Genomic DNA, 14,808 nt, shown 5'->3' on the forward strand with positions numbered 1-14,808 from the left:
ATTTTATTGTAGTTGGAGTTAGGGGTTCAATTCACCTGAAAAAAAGGCAAGAGCTGTCATCAATTCGGCCCCCAGAACCGCTGACCACTGTATCCATCCGTAGCACAATATTTAAGTACCTAACCTACTTACATCCACAAGAAAACAAGAAACAAGAGCTCTTGGCTTCTACTACGTCGTTCCTTCCTTCTGCTCCTTATTTCAGGTTTATACCCGCATTCTCTCCCTCCTCTTCTTATCTGCCCTCTTTTCCTTATCATATCGTCTTGACGACAACGAAACCACGACGATTCAAGACAAGACCACTTTAGGGCATTTGCTGTCGTGTCTCACAGACTCGTCTATTTTCGTCGCTTTCTGTTTCCGATTGTTTCGTCTTCTTCCGCGGGCGCCGAGTTGACACTACTGCCGAAACTCTATCTTCCCCTCCAGGGCGAGGTCGAATAAATCCTCATCATTTACCGCGACATCTACGACGAACATACGAACAAATACTATATACATTTACGAATATGAGCTCTTCAATAGATCCTCTTCCCAATGGGAATGGTCACGCAGGTGATCATGACCACGTTATACGCCCTCGACCGCGCAAACCCAAACATCCACAAGTCTCGGAGGTTCTTCGCATGTCAACAGCAGAAGATAGCGAGGGACACCTCATGCCTGATAACATGAGCACAGGAACTGCCAGTGGATTGACTAGGTATGCTCGAACCTCCAAATCTTGCGCTCAAGCTAATTGTATACAGTGGTCGCTCCACGCCCGTCCCAGAGAATGCGCCTCCATCCGTTAGAGTCCTCTCGACAGTTCGAAAGCAAACCCGCGCAGAGCAACGCCGCCGTATATTTCCCACGATCGAGTTCGCATCGCGTGTTAGTCATTTCGACCCCGAAAGCGACTACCGAGACTTCCATGGCTTCTTCAACCTCTTCTGGATTGGCCTTGCCATTATGGGTATCACCTCAATGCTACGCAACCTCAAAGATACCGGGTTTCCTCTAAGAGTACAAATATGGGGTCTCTTCACAGTCAAGCTCTGGCATCTTGCCATTGCCGATTTCCTTATGGTCGCAACGACAGCTGTTAGTCTGCCATTGAACCGTGCAGCTCGAAGTGCAAAGCCCGGTAGCTTTCTGTCCTGGGACAAGGGTGGAATAGCTATTCAGAGCGTCTACCAGGTCGCTTGGCTTTCTCTTTGGATTGTTGTGCCCTTTCACTTTGAATGGACCTGGACGTCGCAGGTATTCTTTCTCTTGCACACCATGGTACTGCTGATGAAGATGCATTCGTACGCTTTCTACAACGGACATTTGTCGCAGACGGAGAAGCGACTGCACGCTCTTGACAACCCCTTCTCGCCCCACGATCGACGACCAGCCTACCAATATCCATCCACCGACAGTCTCGCTAACGGCGAGGCTACTAGTTCTGGTAGCAAGAAGCGCCGTCGAAACCGTAGCAAGAAGCGACAACAAGCCAAGCGAAACAACAGTGACGGCAACAAGAGCAACGAGGAGGTGGATGCTGTTAACAACAACCTTTTGGTACCCAGTCCTGTCGCGAGCGGTAACAACAGTGCCGACGAAGTCGATGAATTACGAGAGGACCTTGCCCGTGAGCTTACGAGTCCCATTGGCAACGTTACATACCCGAACAACCTCACCTGGTCCAACTACATGGACTATCTCCTCTGTCCAACACTCTGCTACGAGATCGAATATCCTCGAACATCCCGCATCAACTGGATTTCTCTTATTTCCAAGATCATCGCCACTTTTGGCTGCATTTTTCTCTTAACCATCATCTCAGAAGATTTCATCCTTCCCGTTCTTATCGATGCCTCAGAGCGCCTCGATGCCGTTCCCGCCGTTTCATCCCTTTCGGAGAAGTCGCTCATCCTAGCAGAGACCATCTCATGGCTTCTCTTCCCCTTTATGCTCACATTCCTCCTCGTTTTCCTCGTCATCTTTGAATACGTCCTCGGTGCGTTCGCTGAAATCACCTGCTTCGCCGATAGACATTTCTACTCTGACTGGTGGAACTCAACCGACTGGATGGAGTTCTCGCGCGAGTGGAACATCCCCGTGTATAGCTTCCTTCGACGTCACGTCTACAGTGCCTCTCGACCGCGCATCGGTAGAGGAGCTGCCACGGCCTTGACATTCCTCATCTCTGCTATTGGCCATGAGATCGTTATGGCATGTATCACCAAGAAGCTCCGTGGTTACGGCTTCGTGTGTCAGATGCTTCAACTACCCATCGTAATGCTCCAGCGTACGAGATGGGTCCGTGGTAAGAAGACCTTGAACAATGTCTGTTTCTGGGCATCAATGGTTCTCGGCCTCAGCATGGTAAGCCGCCACTCCCGACAATTATATTGACCCGTAACTAACAAATTCATAGATCTGTGCTCTCTACGTTCTCGTATAGTCAAACCGGGCTCCAGAAGAGTATGCTGGTCATACTGAGCGCTTATCGCATATAACACCTGTACAATACCAACGATAGATACATACCCCATCTCAGTTCCGTGTTTCAATCCTGCACATATGGGCATAGAATTGGAAACGAGAAATGGACTAGTTAAAGAAGGATTGGACTGCTTCCACATCCCACAAAGATAGATTATATACCCTCATAGTAACATTAATTTGAGTCATCGCGACAAGCCGCAACCAACACTACTACATGGTGAACACATGTCCTCAGGAACGTTACCTCAACTCATCATTAAAAAGACAAGTATCACCATTTTCGCAGAGGTAATGGAGGGCGTTTTTAAGTAACTACTTCACACATTCACATCAGATTCAAGGACAAGACATTTGTTCTATACCATTTCCATTTCGCGTCTACTTCATCTCTCTCGTAATCATAGAGCTAACTAGAGTTACACCCCGTCCTCCTCTCAAAAGGACTGGGGAATTATGGCAGAATAAGCGGCTGCTCAAATCCGATAAGCCCGCATAAAAACCAGAAGACAGAAAAAAGACCTTGTTGCTCATAAAAACCGAAACCCTTCAACTCCATTGACTTTTTATGGTATCCCGTTTAGCGTGCATGGTCATTTAGTCAACCTCCTCCATGGCGCTGTCACCAGTGGCGGCGGCAGGGGCATCGGTGGCGGCATCAGCCTCAGCAGGGGCAGAGTCATCTTCCTCAATGTTGAGGCCGAGCTGGACAAGCTTGTGGATGCGGTCGGCGAAACCAGCGGGCTCGTCAATGGTGAAGCCAGAGACAAGGAGAGAGGTCTCGAAAAGAAGCTGGACGATGGACTTGACAGTGCGGTCGTTCTCGCCGTCAGTCTCAACCTTCTTCTTGAGCTCCTGGACGATAGGAGACTTGGGGGAGATCTCGAAGGTCTTCTTGGAAGACATGTAGCTGGACATGGAGGTGTCACGGAGAGCCTGAGCCTTCATGATACGCTCCATGTTAGCGGACCAACCGAACTGGCCAGTTCGGATAGCGCAAGGAGAGGTGCCGAGCTTGTGAGAGACGACAACCTTCTCGACCTTGTCACCGAGAACGTTCTTGAGGGCCTTGGCGAGGCTCTCGTACTCCTTCTCCTCAGCCTCACGGGCCTTCTTCTCATCCTCGGTCTCCTCGAGCTCGAAGTCCTTGGTGATGTCGACAAGCTTCTTGCCCTCGAACTCCTTGAGCTGAGTCATGGCGTACTCATCAATGGGGTCAACGAGGAAAAGAACCTCGAAGCCCTTCTCGCGGAGAGCGTCCAAGAAGGGAGACTTGGAGACAGCCTTGATGGATTCACCAGTGATGTAGTACATGTTGTTCTGGTGCTCAGGCATGCGGGTGACGTAGTCGGAGAGGGAGGTAAGCTCATCACCAGACTTGGTGGAGTTGAATCGGAGGAGCTTGGCGAGGATGGAGCGGTTCTGGGAGTCCTCGTGGATACCAAGCTTGAGGTTCTTGGAGAAGGCGCTGTAGAACTTGTCGAACTGCTCCTTGTCCTCAGCGATCTCCTGGAAGAGCTCAAGAGACTTCTTGACGATGTTCTTCTTGATGACCTTCATGATCTTGTTCTGCTGAAGAGTCTCACGAGACAGGTTAAGGGGAAGATCCTCAGAGTCGACAACACCCTTGACGAAGCCGAGCCACTCAGGGATGAGGTCGGTGGCATCGTCAGTGATGAAGACACGTCGGACGTAGAGCTTGATGTTGTTCTTGGTCTTCTTGGTCTCAAAGAGATCGAAGGGAGCGCGCTTGGGAACGAAGAGGATAGCGCGGAACTCAAGCTGACCCTCAACGGAGAAGTGCTTGACAGCGAGGTGGTCCTCCCAATCGTTGGAGAGGGACTTGTAGAAGGAAGCATACTCCTCTTGGGAGATGTCCTGGGGGTTGCGAGTCCAGATGGGCTTCTGCTTGTTGAGCTCCTCCTCCTCGATCTTGGTCTCCTTGATCTTCTTGGTCTTGGGCTTCTTCTCCTCCTCATCATCATCGACCTCCTCGATCTTGGGCTTCTTGTCATCACCCTCCTCGGTGACCTCTTCGGCCTCCTCATCAGGGACCTCCTTCTCGGTCTCCTTCTCGACGTGGAGGTAGATGGGGTATGAGATGAACTCGGAGTGCTTCTTGATGACCTCCTTGATCTTGCTCTCGTTCAGGTACTCGGTCTGCTCGTCCTTGAGGTGGAGGATGATAGCGGTACCACGGCCGAGGGGCTCACCCTCGGTGTCCTCAGTGATGGAGAAAGTACCACCAGCGGAAGACTCCCAGACGTACTGCTCGTCATCGTTGTTCTTGGAGATGACACGGACCTGGTCGGCAACGAGGTAGGCGGAGTAGAAACCGACACCGAACTGACCAATCATGGAAACATCAGCGCCAGCAGTCAGGGCCTCCATGAACTGCTTGGTGCCGGATCGGGCAATAGTACCCAGGTTGTTGACAAGGTCCTATCTAATGTTAGTATATGGCATTTATGTCTGATTGACATATCAACTTACAGCCTTGGTCATACCAATACCGGTATCCCGGATGGTGAGAGTCTTGTTGGCCTTGTCGGGAATGATGTCAATTCGGAGGTCCTTGCCAGAGTCGAGCTGGCTAGGGTCCGAAAGGGCCTTGTATCGGATCTTGTCGAGGGCATCTGAGGCGTTGGAGACAAGCTCTCGGAGGAAGATCTCCTTGTTGGAGTAGACGGTGTTGATGATAAGGGAGAGAAGCTGAGAGATCTCAGCCTGGAACTCGAAAGTCTCAGACATGGTGTCGGGTATCAAAAGGAATCGTGACTGTTGAGGAGAGTTAGTGATTGAAGGGAGAGAGGAATGAATTTATAATTGTGAGGTTGAAAGTGCATGTCGGTGAGAGTGGCAGAGGGAAGTGTATGGAGGGGTTGAGAAGGCTCTAGAACTCGAGCTTCCTCGGCAGCCACTTGCTACTTTTCCAAGACCAGAAAATAGCGAATTCCACAAACATGAAGCTAATGGAGGATTCTGAAGCTATTCAATTCAGGCTGGAAAAATATCGGTGCAGCAAATAACCACAAGGAAAACTCGAGGGGAGCTACGTGCAAGGCTGATGGAAGGTGGGCATAGCGGGGGATAGCGACTCTGTCATGACAATCATGTACATACCTTGGGATATTCGTTACAAAAAGGAAAAAGCGGTTTGAGTCTCCTGTGAGAGAAAGGAGATAGAGAGAGGTATGCAAAGGCGAGAGAAAAAGATGAGAGATGTGTTGTTTGGAGAGAGAAGAAAGGTCGAAGAGGCAGGTACAAGAAAAATATGTAGTCGCGGCCGGCCCCTCCTTCCTTCCATTTGCTTCTGCCATTGTGAAGGGTTCCATGAGATTCTACGGCCAAAGAGCCCACCTAACACCTAGCGCCGCTACAGCTCCCTATCCCCCGCCTTCCGCTAGCTCCATCGCTGAGGTACCTTGCCTTGCCTCACTTGAAGGCAACCACAGCAACCGTTTTGGCGGCAAGTGGCCAACACTGCTACAGTTTGCCTCTGATTCTGCCTGCACCTTTGCGGTCTGCTAACAATCTAGCCGTAGGTCCCGGGCTAAGGGAGGCAATAAATCTTAGGCTCCTCGATCCCAAGCGACGAAAAACCTTAGGTAACTTAGCCTAAGCTTAGGAGACTCTTTACTGAGTTTATTTTGGCATCCTCTTCTAAGGTCTCAAGTTTTTCTTGCTCCCTGAGGCAAGGTACATTGCTTACCCCAAAAAAAGCACAAAGGGACCAGGAGGGAGGCAAAAATGAATGGATCAGTCTCGAGTGATTGGCCATTGTTTGCTAGACTCTTCCACGTTTCCCTTCACAAGCTCGACGTGCATCGCCCCAAATGTCTATCTTTTGCGAATTCAGGTACCACAAATACAGCAGGCTATCCGAGTCAAACAATGAGCTGTTGTGATTGTAGAAAACAGAGATTTCATTGATCTACATGAATCATACAAAAACTCAATCATGATGGCAAATACCTACAAATTTGTTAACGTGGACAAATTACTCCAGAGCCTTATCGCCATGGATGGATCTTTGAACAACCCCTCATTCGAGGCTGAAAAAGACCCTTGTTCAAGTTCCTAGGCTTTCCATTTCAGAGTCCCACCGCTTCCGCTTTCTTACCCCAGCGAAAGTCACAACCCCTCGATCGAATCGAATCTTCTAGCCATACAAATCGACTGTTGCGTGTGCTGCCTAGGCATTGCTTACAACGGCCAACTGTTTCAATTGAGGCCTCCCCATCTACCAGCAGCCTAGTCGAAGTTCAAGACGTAGCTGTACTGAGCCGTTTTGTAATTTGTGTAGACCAATGAGATGCAATTGTTGAAAGCAAGGCTGAGTGTCACCGTACAGGCAGCAAATGTATCAAGCCGAGGTTGATTCGGAAGGCAGATAGATTGTCTAGAATAAGCAAAATGCTCAGCTTCCATCAATCTTGGGTAAACTGTAGGCTTAATTGCTAAAATTGGATATTGTTTGTGACTCTTCTGGTTTGTTCTTTGGCAGTTTGCCAATGGAGCATCAAGTGACCATGATATCCACCTCAAAACATCCAAGCGAGGAGCCAAACTTACACGCAATCCTACAGCACAAAATCGTTTGTTTCTATTCCAGAATATCCGTAATCTTTTATCATTGATCATGAATCTTCGAGAAACACGGTAACTCCGTGCTCTCCGCCAAACCTTGAATTCCCATGTTATACAGGGTACTATACACTCTAGCCAGCTTTTGATACAATCCCGCTCACTTACATCTCCAACACCACTCCAACCTCTCTATACCTTCTATCCGCATACACAAGTCCAAACTCCTCATCCTCCTCTTCTCCTACCCTCACCATCTCTACAACCTCCCCCACCACAATGACATGATCTCGTACTCTCAAGAGCCCCCCCTCTGGCGCATCTTTGAGTACCCTACACCGAAGGGCAAACATGACGCCGTCCTCTCTTAGTACGGGTGCTTCATCGTCTTCTTGGGAATAAGCCAGTCCTTTGAATGCATTCCCCCCAACATTGCCTTTTGTAAAGTGACTCGCAACATTTGCACCCCGCTCATCCCCCGATAGCACGTGTACGTTGAATCCACCACTTGCTCTTATAGCATCTAGTGTTCTGCTCGGCGTGGCAATGTTGAATGTGACGAGAGGTGTAGGTGCGAGTGTTAATGATGTGAAAGATGACATTGTCATGGCACGAGGGCCATCGCCGGGCTGATTTGATGTACAGACAACGACGCTGTGGGGAAGAAGCCGCATGATGGAGCGGAGTTGTTCGGGGAGAGGGACTTGTTTCGTCGGATGCACGGTTGGAGGTTTGGCTGGGGATGTATGCCATGTTGGTGCAGTAGCTGTTGTGTGATTTCTTCTTCTATCTACAGTATAGCATTAGCTAGAGTAACAGGCCATGGCAGAAACACTCACGATGCAGCGCCCATTGCGGCGAACAAGACCCCGACAGAGAGGTCTTATATCTTCCACAACCACCCAAGCCTCTTATTGAACGCTCTAAGCACTCGGTATTCTGTAAAGAACTGAATCCTCTGGTCCCGCCTCTCGTCATGACAAGTACTGTCGCACAGCCATTGCGCATCGCTCGGGAGCTGTTCATTGCCCACCACAGCGCATTATCAACAAATGCACTTGTTTTAACCTCAAATAAACCGTAAAGAGGACGTAAAATCGCCTCGTGTAAAAAGGCGCCTTTTTATTTCACCTGTTCGCAGTCGGAGGCCGAGCCGGTCTAGAAATGACGAAGAACAATGGTATTTTCTTATCGATAAGATCCAGAACCCCTGCTTGGTGTACCCGCATTCGGACCTCGCATCCTAAATTTTACCGATCGACTTCAAGCCTACCTATCTGAAGCTTCACCACCAATCTACGGTCTTCATCGCTGTCAGGGCCGTCAATTCGTCTTTTTACGGCCTCGCTCATAGTAGCGCTTCTAATTCACAATGGCCAAATTCTCAGTGTCACCGGCGACTCTCTCGCCTCTACGAACAACACTCTCAACACCATGCTCACCAACCCGCCACTCCCTCGGCCAAGTCCGTCATGCCACATTCATTCCTCGACCACGCCGACCATACACATTCACTCAGCTCGTCACTCTATCCGACGGCTCCTCATACACCATGCGAACGACTTCACCACTGCCCATTTACCGCGCTACAAAGGACACACGCAACACATTGCTGTGGCAGCCATCTGAGAAGTCACTCAAGAACGTCGAGCTTGATGAGGCCGGTAAATTGGCTGCTTTCCGAGAACGTTACGGCCGTGCCTATGATGCTTCTCACGCTGAGGAGGGTGAAGGTGATGCTGAGGCTGCTGATGAAGGTTATGCGGATCTTATCACTGGATATGCGCCATCACAAGATGCGAACGCTATGAGGGATTCAGGACCTAAGAAGCAGGCTAAGAAGAGAAAGTAAACAATGATACAATGTTGTTGTTAATAGAGGAGGAACCGCTATCACAAAAACCGTAACGACCCAATACCAACTTGGGATGGAAATGAGTCTTGTATAAATTACTATTGAGGACATCCGAGAATTGGAAGCATGAGGTGGATGGGGGGTGGTTCGATATGTACAACAGCTATAAAGCCCCCGAGGCTTGTAAGATATAAAAAACACGTGTCTCCGATTCTCGGAACTGATCAATAGTCAAACATCTCTGTGGACGTGAATATAATTCTTCCTCCCATCAAGAGCTCAACCTCATCGCTACCAGATAGAACCGTCAAGATGCGTTGGGGAAACCGGCGCCCGGTCCATCTAGTCCGAGTCTTCGTCTATCCTCGCTCGAGCACGGTCAACAGCAGTATCGCCCCCCTTTTGCTGCTGTTGCTGCTGGTATACTGGTGGCCTATAAAATACTGACTCGTCGTCTTCAGCGTCAAGCTGCATCAAGAATGTCTCCCACTTCTCAATAAGCTGTAACATGTTAGCACGCTTCTATCTTCACTGCTTTCACTGTACTCACCTCCTTTTGCGCCTCAACTGCGCTTTCAAGGAATGTCTCGACACCACTCTTGAAATCTTCCACTTTCTCCTTCTCGAATCGATCAAGCTCGCTTCTCATCAACCGACCCATATCTTCGAATAGAAGTCTGGCCTGGTGCACCTTGCGCTCTGACTCGCCAACTTCGGCGCTCATTTGGTTGAGTCGGTCTTGCTGACTCTTACCTTGTCTCAAGAGCTTGTCCTGTGTAGCCTTCTTCTTCTGTAGTTCCGATTCCGCAGCATGCCATGAATAGAACGCCTTTTGTCGCTGGCCAAACGCCTGCTTAACTGAACCGATAAGGCGAATGTACTCCTCAAGGATAATGCCGAATGTCAGAACATCTTGTTGTGCCTGGCGGTCGTACACATCTCGGATAGTAAGCTGGAGCTCGGAAAGAGCATCGAGAGGGCCTGATAGCGAGGGAGACAGTTCGACAGTGGAGAGCGCGTGAAGGGAAGCCGAAAAGTCGCCAGCTGCCTCGGCCATCATCTTACGTTGGCCGACCATGGTCTCCATAGCCTTAAGAAGCCCCTTGAGCTGATTCTCGAGAGCATCAAGATAGACCTTGCGATCATGGAACCAATCGTCTTGTTCCACAAACTTGTTACCACCTCCAACATTGATACCTAGAGACCCAAGCACACCCTTGCTTTCGGTAGGAATGGGTTCCCGTCTCTCCTTGTGCTTGACGTCCACATTGAAAGTTTCGCTTTCCAAGAAAAGCTTCAGATCGGGATCGTGCTGGAGCGTGGGGTGTATCGCGGTCTTGTTGAGCATCTTCTCCAAAGCAGCTCGTCGGCTCTCAACAAAGTTGCTGTCGAAACGACCGACAGCCTGCTTCTCAGGAGGAGGTGGAACCACAATTCCAGGGTTGTTGCCGTGAAGAGTAGTGTAAAGCCAAAGGAAATCGCGATATCGGCGCTTGACTTCGAACTCGGGCTGTTTATATCCCTTGGAAGTCGTCTATTTCTCTGCGTGAGTACTTGATTGAGTTAATTGGAGGCCGGCGCTTCATACCTTGGTTCGAACGGAATAGACAATGTGGGAACTTGTCAGATCACCAACTTTGTGAGGATCTCCAACCGTAATCTGGAACGTGGGCTTGGCAGCCTGCTCAACACTAACGCTCGGCTGATTGCTGCTCCTAACTGCACTGGGCTGGGCAGCCTCAACGGGAGGAGGTGCGCGAGGAGCTTTTGGCCCATCGTTCTCATCATCGTCGATATGGTGAGGATCCGCAGGTCGTCGTTGCTGCTGGGTTTGAGGCATGGTGGTACGAATCACCATCTGCTCCTTTTGCGGAGGCACCGGAGGGGCATCCTGAGCAGGGCCATTGTCTTCGGTGGCGGCGCCGAGAGGACCAAGAGGATCATCGACAGCTTCGAGACGTGTGGGTTGAGCGACCAGGCGACGAGGTCCTCTTGATGGACGAGGGGCCGATGAGGAAGCGGAGGGAGCTGGGTTGGACGATTGCGAGGCCGCGGCTTCAGGCTGCGATGCCTGTTGCGATGCGGCCTGTGACGAGTCGGCCCAAGGCGATTCTTCGACGTCCATTTCTAAATAATGCGATCGCGAGACGCTACCTCTGTTAAGATTTATAGTCGTCGAGGTTGATAGAATGGCTTGAGAGGTAGAGGTTGGAAGCTTGGGGAGCATGCACCCTCGCTCTCCACGCAGGCGGACGTCAGCGGAGACGGCCCCACTCTTCCCCGTAAGGCAGGTACGTATCGTTATATCAACCAGCTTCAACTTACACGCCTTCAAAGACTACCATAGAGTACTCAGATATGCAATCAGTAATTAAATATGGAAATAGATTCGCAGTATTTCGTAGTTATCACTCAGATTCTATTATTACAGGAAATCCATGCTCTCTTGCAAAGGATGACATCAGCCCCAATACGATTTCCTGCGGACTGCTCTCTATTCCAGTTTGTTCACTGAAACCAGCCTCTTCAGTTGGTCTCGAAATTCGGAATCATCCTGCCCTCGCTGTATATTCTCAGTACCTGTGGTCATGACTGCTATGTGAAGGTAGCCCATTGCGCCTCTCCTGATTGTTTGACCCAGTTTCATCGTCGACTATTTGCGAGGTCTCGCCGTCAGCCCCAAATCTATTCCAAACTTAGCGGCAAATTGTTGCCTTCGCCGTTTCTCGCGAGCAACTAGGTCGACTGCCTCCCGCTCCTAACGTTCGGGGTCGTAACAGCCGCCTACAATGACCAAGTTCATCCGTGTAAACTTGACCTTCATCACTGGTGTCTTCTTCGTCGGGAACGCGCTGATCTGATCGGGAGTAATCATCACCTCCTTATTCTTTTTCTTATGAGTTCCAGTGGTGCCGCTGGTACCCGCTGGTCCTGATGTTCCGGCCGTCACTCGAGAAGCTTCACCAACAGTGCCTCCTGCGCTTGTGCCATCGGCCCCTGTTGCTGTTGCATCGAGGCCTGTCTGTTGCTGGCTCGCCTTTTGGGGATCAGAAGGCAGCTCGACATCCCAGAGTCGGACTGTGCCATCTTGACCACCAGAAGCAAGCACGTTGGATTCAACGCTGAAGCTGAGTGACCAAATTCCGCCCTTACCGTGGCCACGTGACCGCTTGATGCGTGTTCCTTTCTCAAGGTCCCAAAAGAAGATGTTACCTGCACAATCGGCACTTGCTAGGATCTTGCCATTTGGCGCGCATTCCATGGCGGTGATGTATTCGTTGTGGCCTGTAAACACGCGGACACAGCTGCCAGTTACGACAGACCACATACGGATCGACTTGTCAGTCTCATCAGAGGCGGAGAAGACATAGAGACCGTTAGGATGCCATGCAAGCGCTGAGATGGCCGTGTCATGCCCAACCAACAATCGTTGAGGGGAAGCATGATCTTGCATCCACAGTCGAACAGCTTTGTCATATCCTCCACTGATGAAATAGTGTCCATGAGGACCCCAGAGTGTCCTGAAAGCAGGTCCATCGTGGGACTTGTATAGACACAGGCAACTCCAAGACTCTAGTGACCACAGACGGATCTGGCCATCTGCAGATGCGGATAGTAGCAGCTTCGGTCGCGTGTCCATAGCAGGGTTCGACTTTCCTTCGTCGCCAAAGAGCTTCTGCGGAGGGCCAGAAACAGCATCGGAGAAGGACACGTCGTAAACAGGCCCAGAATGTCCGATCAATTTGCGGCTGTTGAACTTCGCTTCTTTCTCGTGCGCGTTCATCGTGGGTAAGGCTTTACCATCCAGCGACCAAACCCGAATGTAAGATTCCGTGGTACCAGCTGCCACTAATTGTCCATCGTTGGAGAAGTCCATACAGGCAACACTGTAGTTGGTTAGTATCAGCGGTTCCCACAGGGCTGTCAAAACTCACCTTCCAAGCGTGTTATGGAATGTAAACATGCATGCGCTGATAGGGACTCCCACGCCTCCCGTCGCACCATCGATCTTGAATCGGTCGCGATTCTCTCGAAGTTTTTGCATTTCTAGCATAATGTCCCTCGGCCTCGAGGGTGGTAAGGGTAACTCTGCTCTGCTTGGGGCATCTGCGCTCTCCTCACGCTTGATTTTTTGGTCGAATTCCTCCACTAGCGATGTTTTCCCGGGAGGTGGCGGAATTCGTCGCTCCTCTTCCTCAAGCTCAGCTCGCACATCGTCACGCAGGTCGGCATCCATAGGTAGGGGTCCAAGCTTCAGGGGAGCGGTTGGGTCGAGAACGTCCTTGTTAGACAAACCAATATTGACGCCCGGGATACCTTCATTGGTATCCACGCTCTCTATCTCCATGTTCCTTGACCTTCTGTAAACAGCTTCGAAACTGAAGGGGGTAATAGGTCCACGAGCTGTAGAGTCAATCTGGCAATAAGTTGCCAGGACTTGTCGAATCACGGAACCACCCTGATCAGATTCGCGTTCCAGAAAGTTGAAAAGATCGCCGCTGGCATGTTGGTTCAGAGGGATTCGGTACTTGTTTTCCCGGTACAGCTTTGTCATGGGGTTCTCGTTGATGTGCTGCGGGAGTGTAATGGTACCAAGGGTCTTGAGATCATCCGCGTGTACTGGCTGGAAGTTAGGACCGATGTCTCTGAGGAAAGCCTTCGCATCTTCAGTGTAGGCATGTTGGACAAGTTCCAGGAAAGAATAGACGAAGACGGGCCACAGCAGCTTGGACAGTTCGAACTGGAGTTGTCAGCAAAGGAAACAGGGGGAGGATGGCCATGGCATACCTTGTAAATGTCCAAATTGTTCTCGACCCATTCACGTAGAAGCCCAAAGGCTCGTTGGTACTTTTTTGGGCCGAGGTTGGCCAGTTGATAGATAGGCTTGCCATCGGGGCCAAGATGTTTAGATTCCTGACGAAACACTTCTTCGGTCCGGTTGAACCCCCTCTTGAGCAAGTAGTCCGTGACCTGTGCATGGGCTTTAGTAAGTGTATGTCTGAAGCCAGATTCCATCATAATTATGATGCGCGCGCTGATCAAATATATGTGTTTGTAATGGATGGATGATAGTCTGCATTACTGCGACTCAAGACCATGAAAAGTTCAGGTAAGCACTCTGGACAGGTTACATAGAGACAATGTGCAATATGGCCGATGCTTGATTTGCGTTGTCATGGAAAGTGCCAAGGGGGTTCTGTGATACTGGCAAAAATGATATAATGGTCGCCGTTAGGCTGGTGGTGTAATGGAATAAGACAACCATGTAGAGTCAAGCAAACGAGTAAAAAATGACTTACGATCTGGTTGAGGTTCTGATTCGACATTGGGCCTCCGGATGAGCCACTTTGGCCCGTCGCTGCGGTTGTTGTTGTGTGTGTTGGAGCTGGAGGTGTTGGTGCAGGCCCTTGATAGCCCGGCGCTTGAGGGGCACCTGGTGTTTGTGCTGGCCCAGACATGGTGAAGGGCAGTGACTATTAGAGAAGAAGCCGGGTTTGTATTGGAGCCTAGGTGTTCGATCCAGCCTGTCTACGCCACACGCTGGTAGAGAGAGTGTCCCTCAGCGATATGTCATTCCCCAGCCGTGTCTTTCGGATGGGGACCAGCTCCTGTCGCTCTTCAAGGTGATGAGATGAGAGGTCACAAACTGCTAGTCTGTGGCAGTGTTTTTCTTTGTCGGGTATTCGAAAGATTTGGTAGGCTGGATTTATCTGTGAATTAAAAAGGCTCGAAGATGAATGATTGTAGCTAAGAAGACGATAAGATCCTCAGGTTTGTGTGAGTTGTAACCTCGATTCAATAATGCTGAAAGTTAAAGTGAATCGTGGATGATCAAACGCGCCAAAGCTTAGCAGAGCGCGCCTGAAGGTTAACCGATGATTAAGCGGCGC

At 50.2% G+C, this 14,808-nt stretch overlaps 6 protein-coding genes across 8 annotated transcripts; 2 read left to right on the plus strand and 4 right to left on the minus strand.

The window, feature by feature from the left end:
- The first annotated feature begins 60 nt into the window (after positions 1–60).
- On the plus strand, positions 61–3,002 carry FOIG_06526 (sterol O-acyltransferase). Its single transcript, XM_031205620.1, has 4 exons — positions 61–706; positions 753–2,355; positions 2,408–2,695; positions 2,939–3,002. Exons 1-3 carry the CDS (start codon positions 513–515, stop codon positions 2,432–2,434), a joined length of 1,824 nt encoding a protein of 607 aa, XP_031064344.1. The 5' UTR covers positions 61–512; the 3' UTR covers positions 2,435–2,695; positions 2,939–3,002.
- FOIG_06527 (molecular chaperone HtpG) lies at positions 2,776–5,787 on the minus strand. Of its 3 annotated transcripts, XM_031205622.1 has the most exons (3): positions 5,599–5,787; positions 4,969–5,253; positions 2,776–4,917 (listed from the first exon to the last, which is right to left on the minus strand). In XM_031205622.1, the coding sequence occupies exons 2-3, from the start codon at positions 5,224–5,226 to the stop codon at positions 3,073–3,075; spliced, it is 2,103 nt and encodes a 700-aa protein (XP_031064346.1). In that variant the 5' UTR covers positions 5,227–5,253; positions 5,599–5,787; the 3' UTR covers positions 2,776–3,072. The 3 variants fall into 3 exon arrangements, with proteins under 3 accessions (XP_031064346.1, XP_031064347.1, XP_031064345.1); XM_031205623.1 differs by having other exon boundaries at positions 2,776–5,253; positions 5,599–5,762; XM_031205621.1 differs by lacking the exon at positions 5,599–5,787 and having other exon boundaries at positions 4,969–5,598.
- A 1,261-nt stretch (positions 5,788–7,048) lies between these two features.
- Positions 7,049–8,227, minus strand: FOIG_06528 (uncharacterized protein). The gene is made up of 2 exons (XM_031205624.1): positions 7,902–8,227; positions 7,049–7,852 (listed from the first exon to the last, which is right to left on the minus strand). The coding sequence occupies exons 1-2, from the start codon at positions 8,086–8,088 to the stop codon at positions 7,227–7,229; spliced, it is 813 nt and encodes a 270-aa protein (XP_031064348.1). The 5' UTR covers positions 8,089–8,227; the 3' UTR covers positions 7,049–7,226.
- A 34-nt stretch (positions 8,228–8,261) lies between these two features.
- On the minus strand, positions 8,262–11,188 carry FOIG_06529 (uncharacterized protein). The gene is made up of 3 exons (XM_031205625.1): positions 10,506–11,188; positions 9,468–10,451; positions 8,262–9,418 (listed from the first exon to the last, which is right to left on the minus strand). The coding sequence occupies exons 1-3, from the start codon at positions 11,142–11,144 to the stop codon at positions 9,260–9,262; spliced, it is 1,782 nt and encodes a 593-aa protein (XP_031064349.1). The 5' UTR covers positions 11,145–11,188; the 3' UTR covers positions 8,262–9,259.
- FOIG_06530 (uncharacterized protein) lies at positions 8,310–9,222 on the plus strand. The gene has a single exon (XM_031205626.1). The coding sequence runs from the start codon at positions 8,435–8,437 to the stop codon at positions 8,912–8,914; it is 480 nt and encodes a 159-aa protein (XP_031064350.1). The 5' UTR covers positions 8,310–8,434; the 3' UTR covers positions 8,915–9,222.
- An 80-nt stretch (positions 11,189–11,268) lies between the features above and the next one.
- On the minus strand, positions 11,269–14,734 carry FOIG_06531 (transcription initiation factor TFIID subunit 5). Its single transcript, XM_031205627.1, has 4 exons — positions 14,218–14,734; positions 13,706–13,888; positions 12,853–13,658; positions 11,269–12,804 (listed from the first exon to the last, which is right to left on the minus strand). The coding sequence occupies exons 1-4, from the start codon at positions 14,374–14,376 to the stop codon at positions 11,676–11,678; spliced, it is 2,277 nt and encodes a 758-aa protein (XP_031064351.1). The 5' UTR covers positions 14,377–14,734; the 3' UTR covers positions 11,269–11,675.
- Positions 14,735–14,808: the final 74 nt, after the last annotated feature.

This window comes from Fusarium odoratissimum (genome assembly GCF_000260195.1).
Source record: "Fusarium odoratissimum NRRL 54006 unplaced genomic scaffold supercont1.9, whole genome shotgun sequence".
Taxonomy (NCBI): domain Eukaryota; kingdom Fungi; phylum Ascomycota; class Sordariomycetes; order Hypocreales; family Nectriaceae; genus Fusarium; species Fusarium odoratissimum.

What these genes read in the sequence shown, in the direction of transcription:
- FOIG_06528 (XM_031205624.1), bottom strand. Translation starts at nt 8,088, where the DNA reads ATGAACAGCTCCCGAGCGATGCGCAATGGCTGTGCGACAGTACTTGTC. An exon ending in GCCGCAATGGGCGCTGCATC is followed by an intron (nt 7,853 to 7,901) that starts GTGAGTGTTTCT and finishes GCTATACTGTAG; the next exon opens with ATAGAAGAAGAAATCACACA.
- FOIG_06526 (XM_031205620.1), top strand. Translation starts at nt 513, where the DNA reads ATGAGCTCTTCAATAGATCCTCTTCCCAATGGGAATGGTCACGCAGGT. An exon ending in ACTGCCAGTGGATTGACTAG is followed by an intron (nt 707 to 752) that starts GTATGCTCGAAC and finishes AATTGTATACAG; the next exon opens with TGGTCGCTCCACGCCCGTCC. An exon ending in TGGTTCTCGGCCTCAGCATG is followed by an intron (nt 2,356 to 2,407) that starts GTAAGCCGCCAC and finishes ACAAATTCATAG; the next exon opens with ATCTGTGCTCTCTACGTTCT.
- FOIG_06529 (XM_031205625.1), bottom strand. Translation starts at nt 11,144, where the DNA reads ATGCTCCCCAAGCTTCCAACCTCTACCTCTCAAGCCATTCTATCAACC. An exon ending in TCTATTCCGTTCGAACCAAG is followed by an intron (nt 10,452 to 10,505) that starts GTATGAAGCGCC and finishes GCAGAGAAATAG; the next exon opens with ACGACTTCCAAGGGATATAA. An exon ending in CAGTTGAGGCGCAAAAGGAG is followed by an intron (nt 9,419 to 9,467) that starts GTGAGTACAGTG and finishes AACATGTTACAG; the next exon opens with CTTATTGAGAAGTGGGAGAC.
- FOIG_06531 (XM_031205627.1), bottom strand. Translation starts at nt 14,376, where the DNA reads ATGTCTGGGCCAGCACAAACACCAGGTGCCCCTCAAGCGCCGGGCTAT. An exon ending in ATCAGAACCTCAACCAGATC is followed by an intron (nt 13,889 to 14,217) that starts GTAAGTCATTTT and finishes GCCCATGCACAG; the next exon opens with GTCACGGACTACTTGCTCAA. An exon ending in TTCCATAACACGCTTGGAAG is followed by an intron (nt 12,805 to 12,852) that starts GTGAGTTTTGAC and finishes AACCAACTACAG; the next exon opens with TGTTGCCTGTATGGACTTCT.
- FOIG_06527 (XM_031205622.1), bottom strand. Translation starts at nt 5,226, where the DNA reads ATGTCTGAGACTTTCGAGTTCCAGGCTGAGATCTCTCAGCTTCTCTCC. An exon ending in GTATTGGTATGACCAAGGCT is followed by an intron (nt 4,918 to 4,968) that starts GTAAGTTGATAT and finishes AACATTAGATAG; the next exon opens with GACCTTGTCAACAACCTGGG.
- FOIG_06530 (XM_031205626.1), top strand. Translation starts at nt 8,435, where the DNA reads ATGGCCAAATTCTCAGTGTCACCGGCGACTCTCTCGCCTCTACGAACA.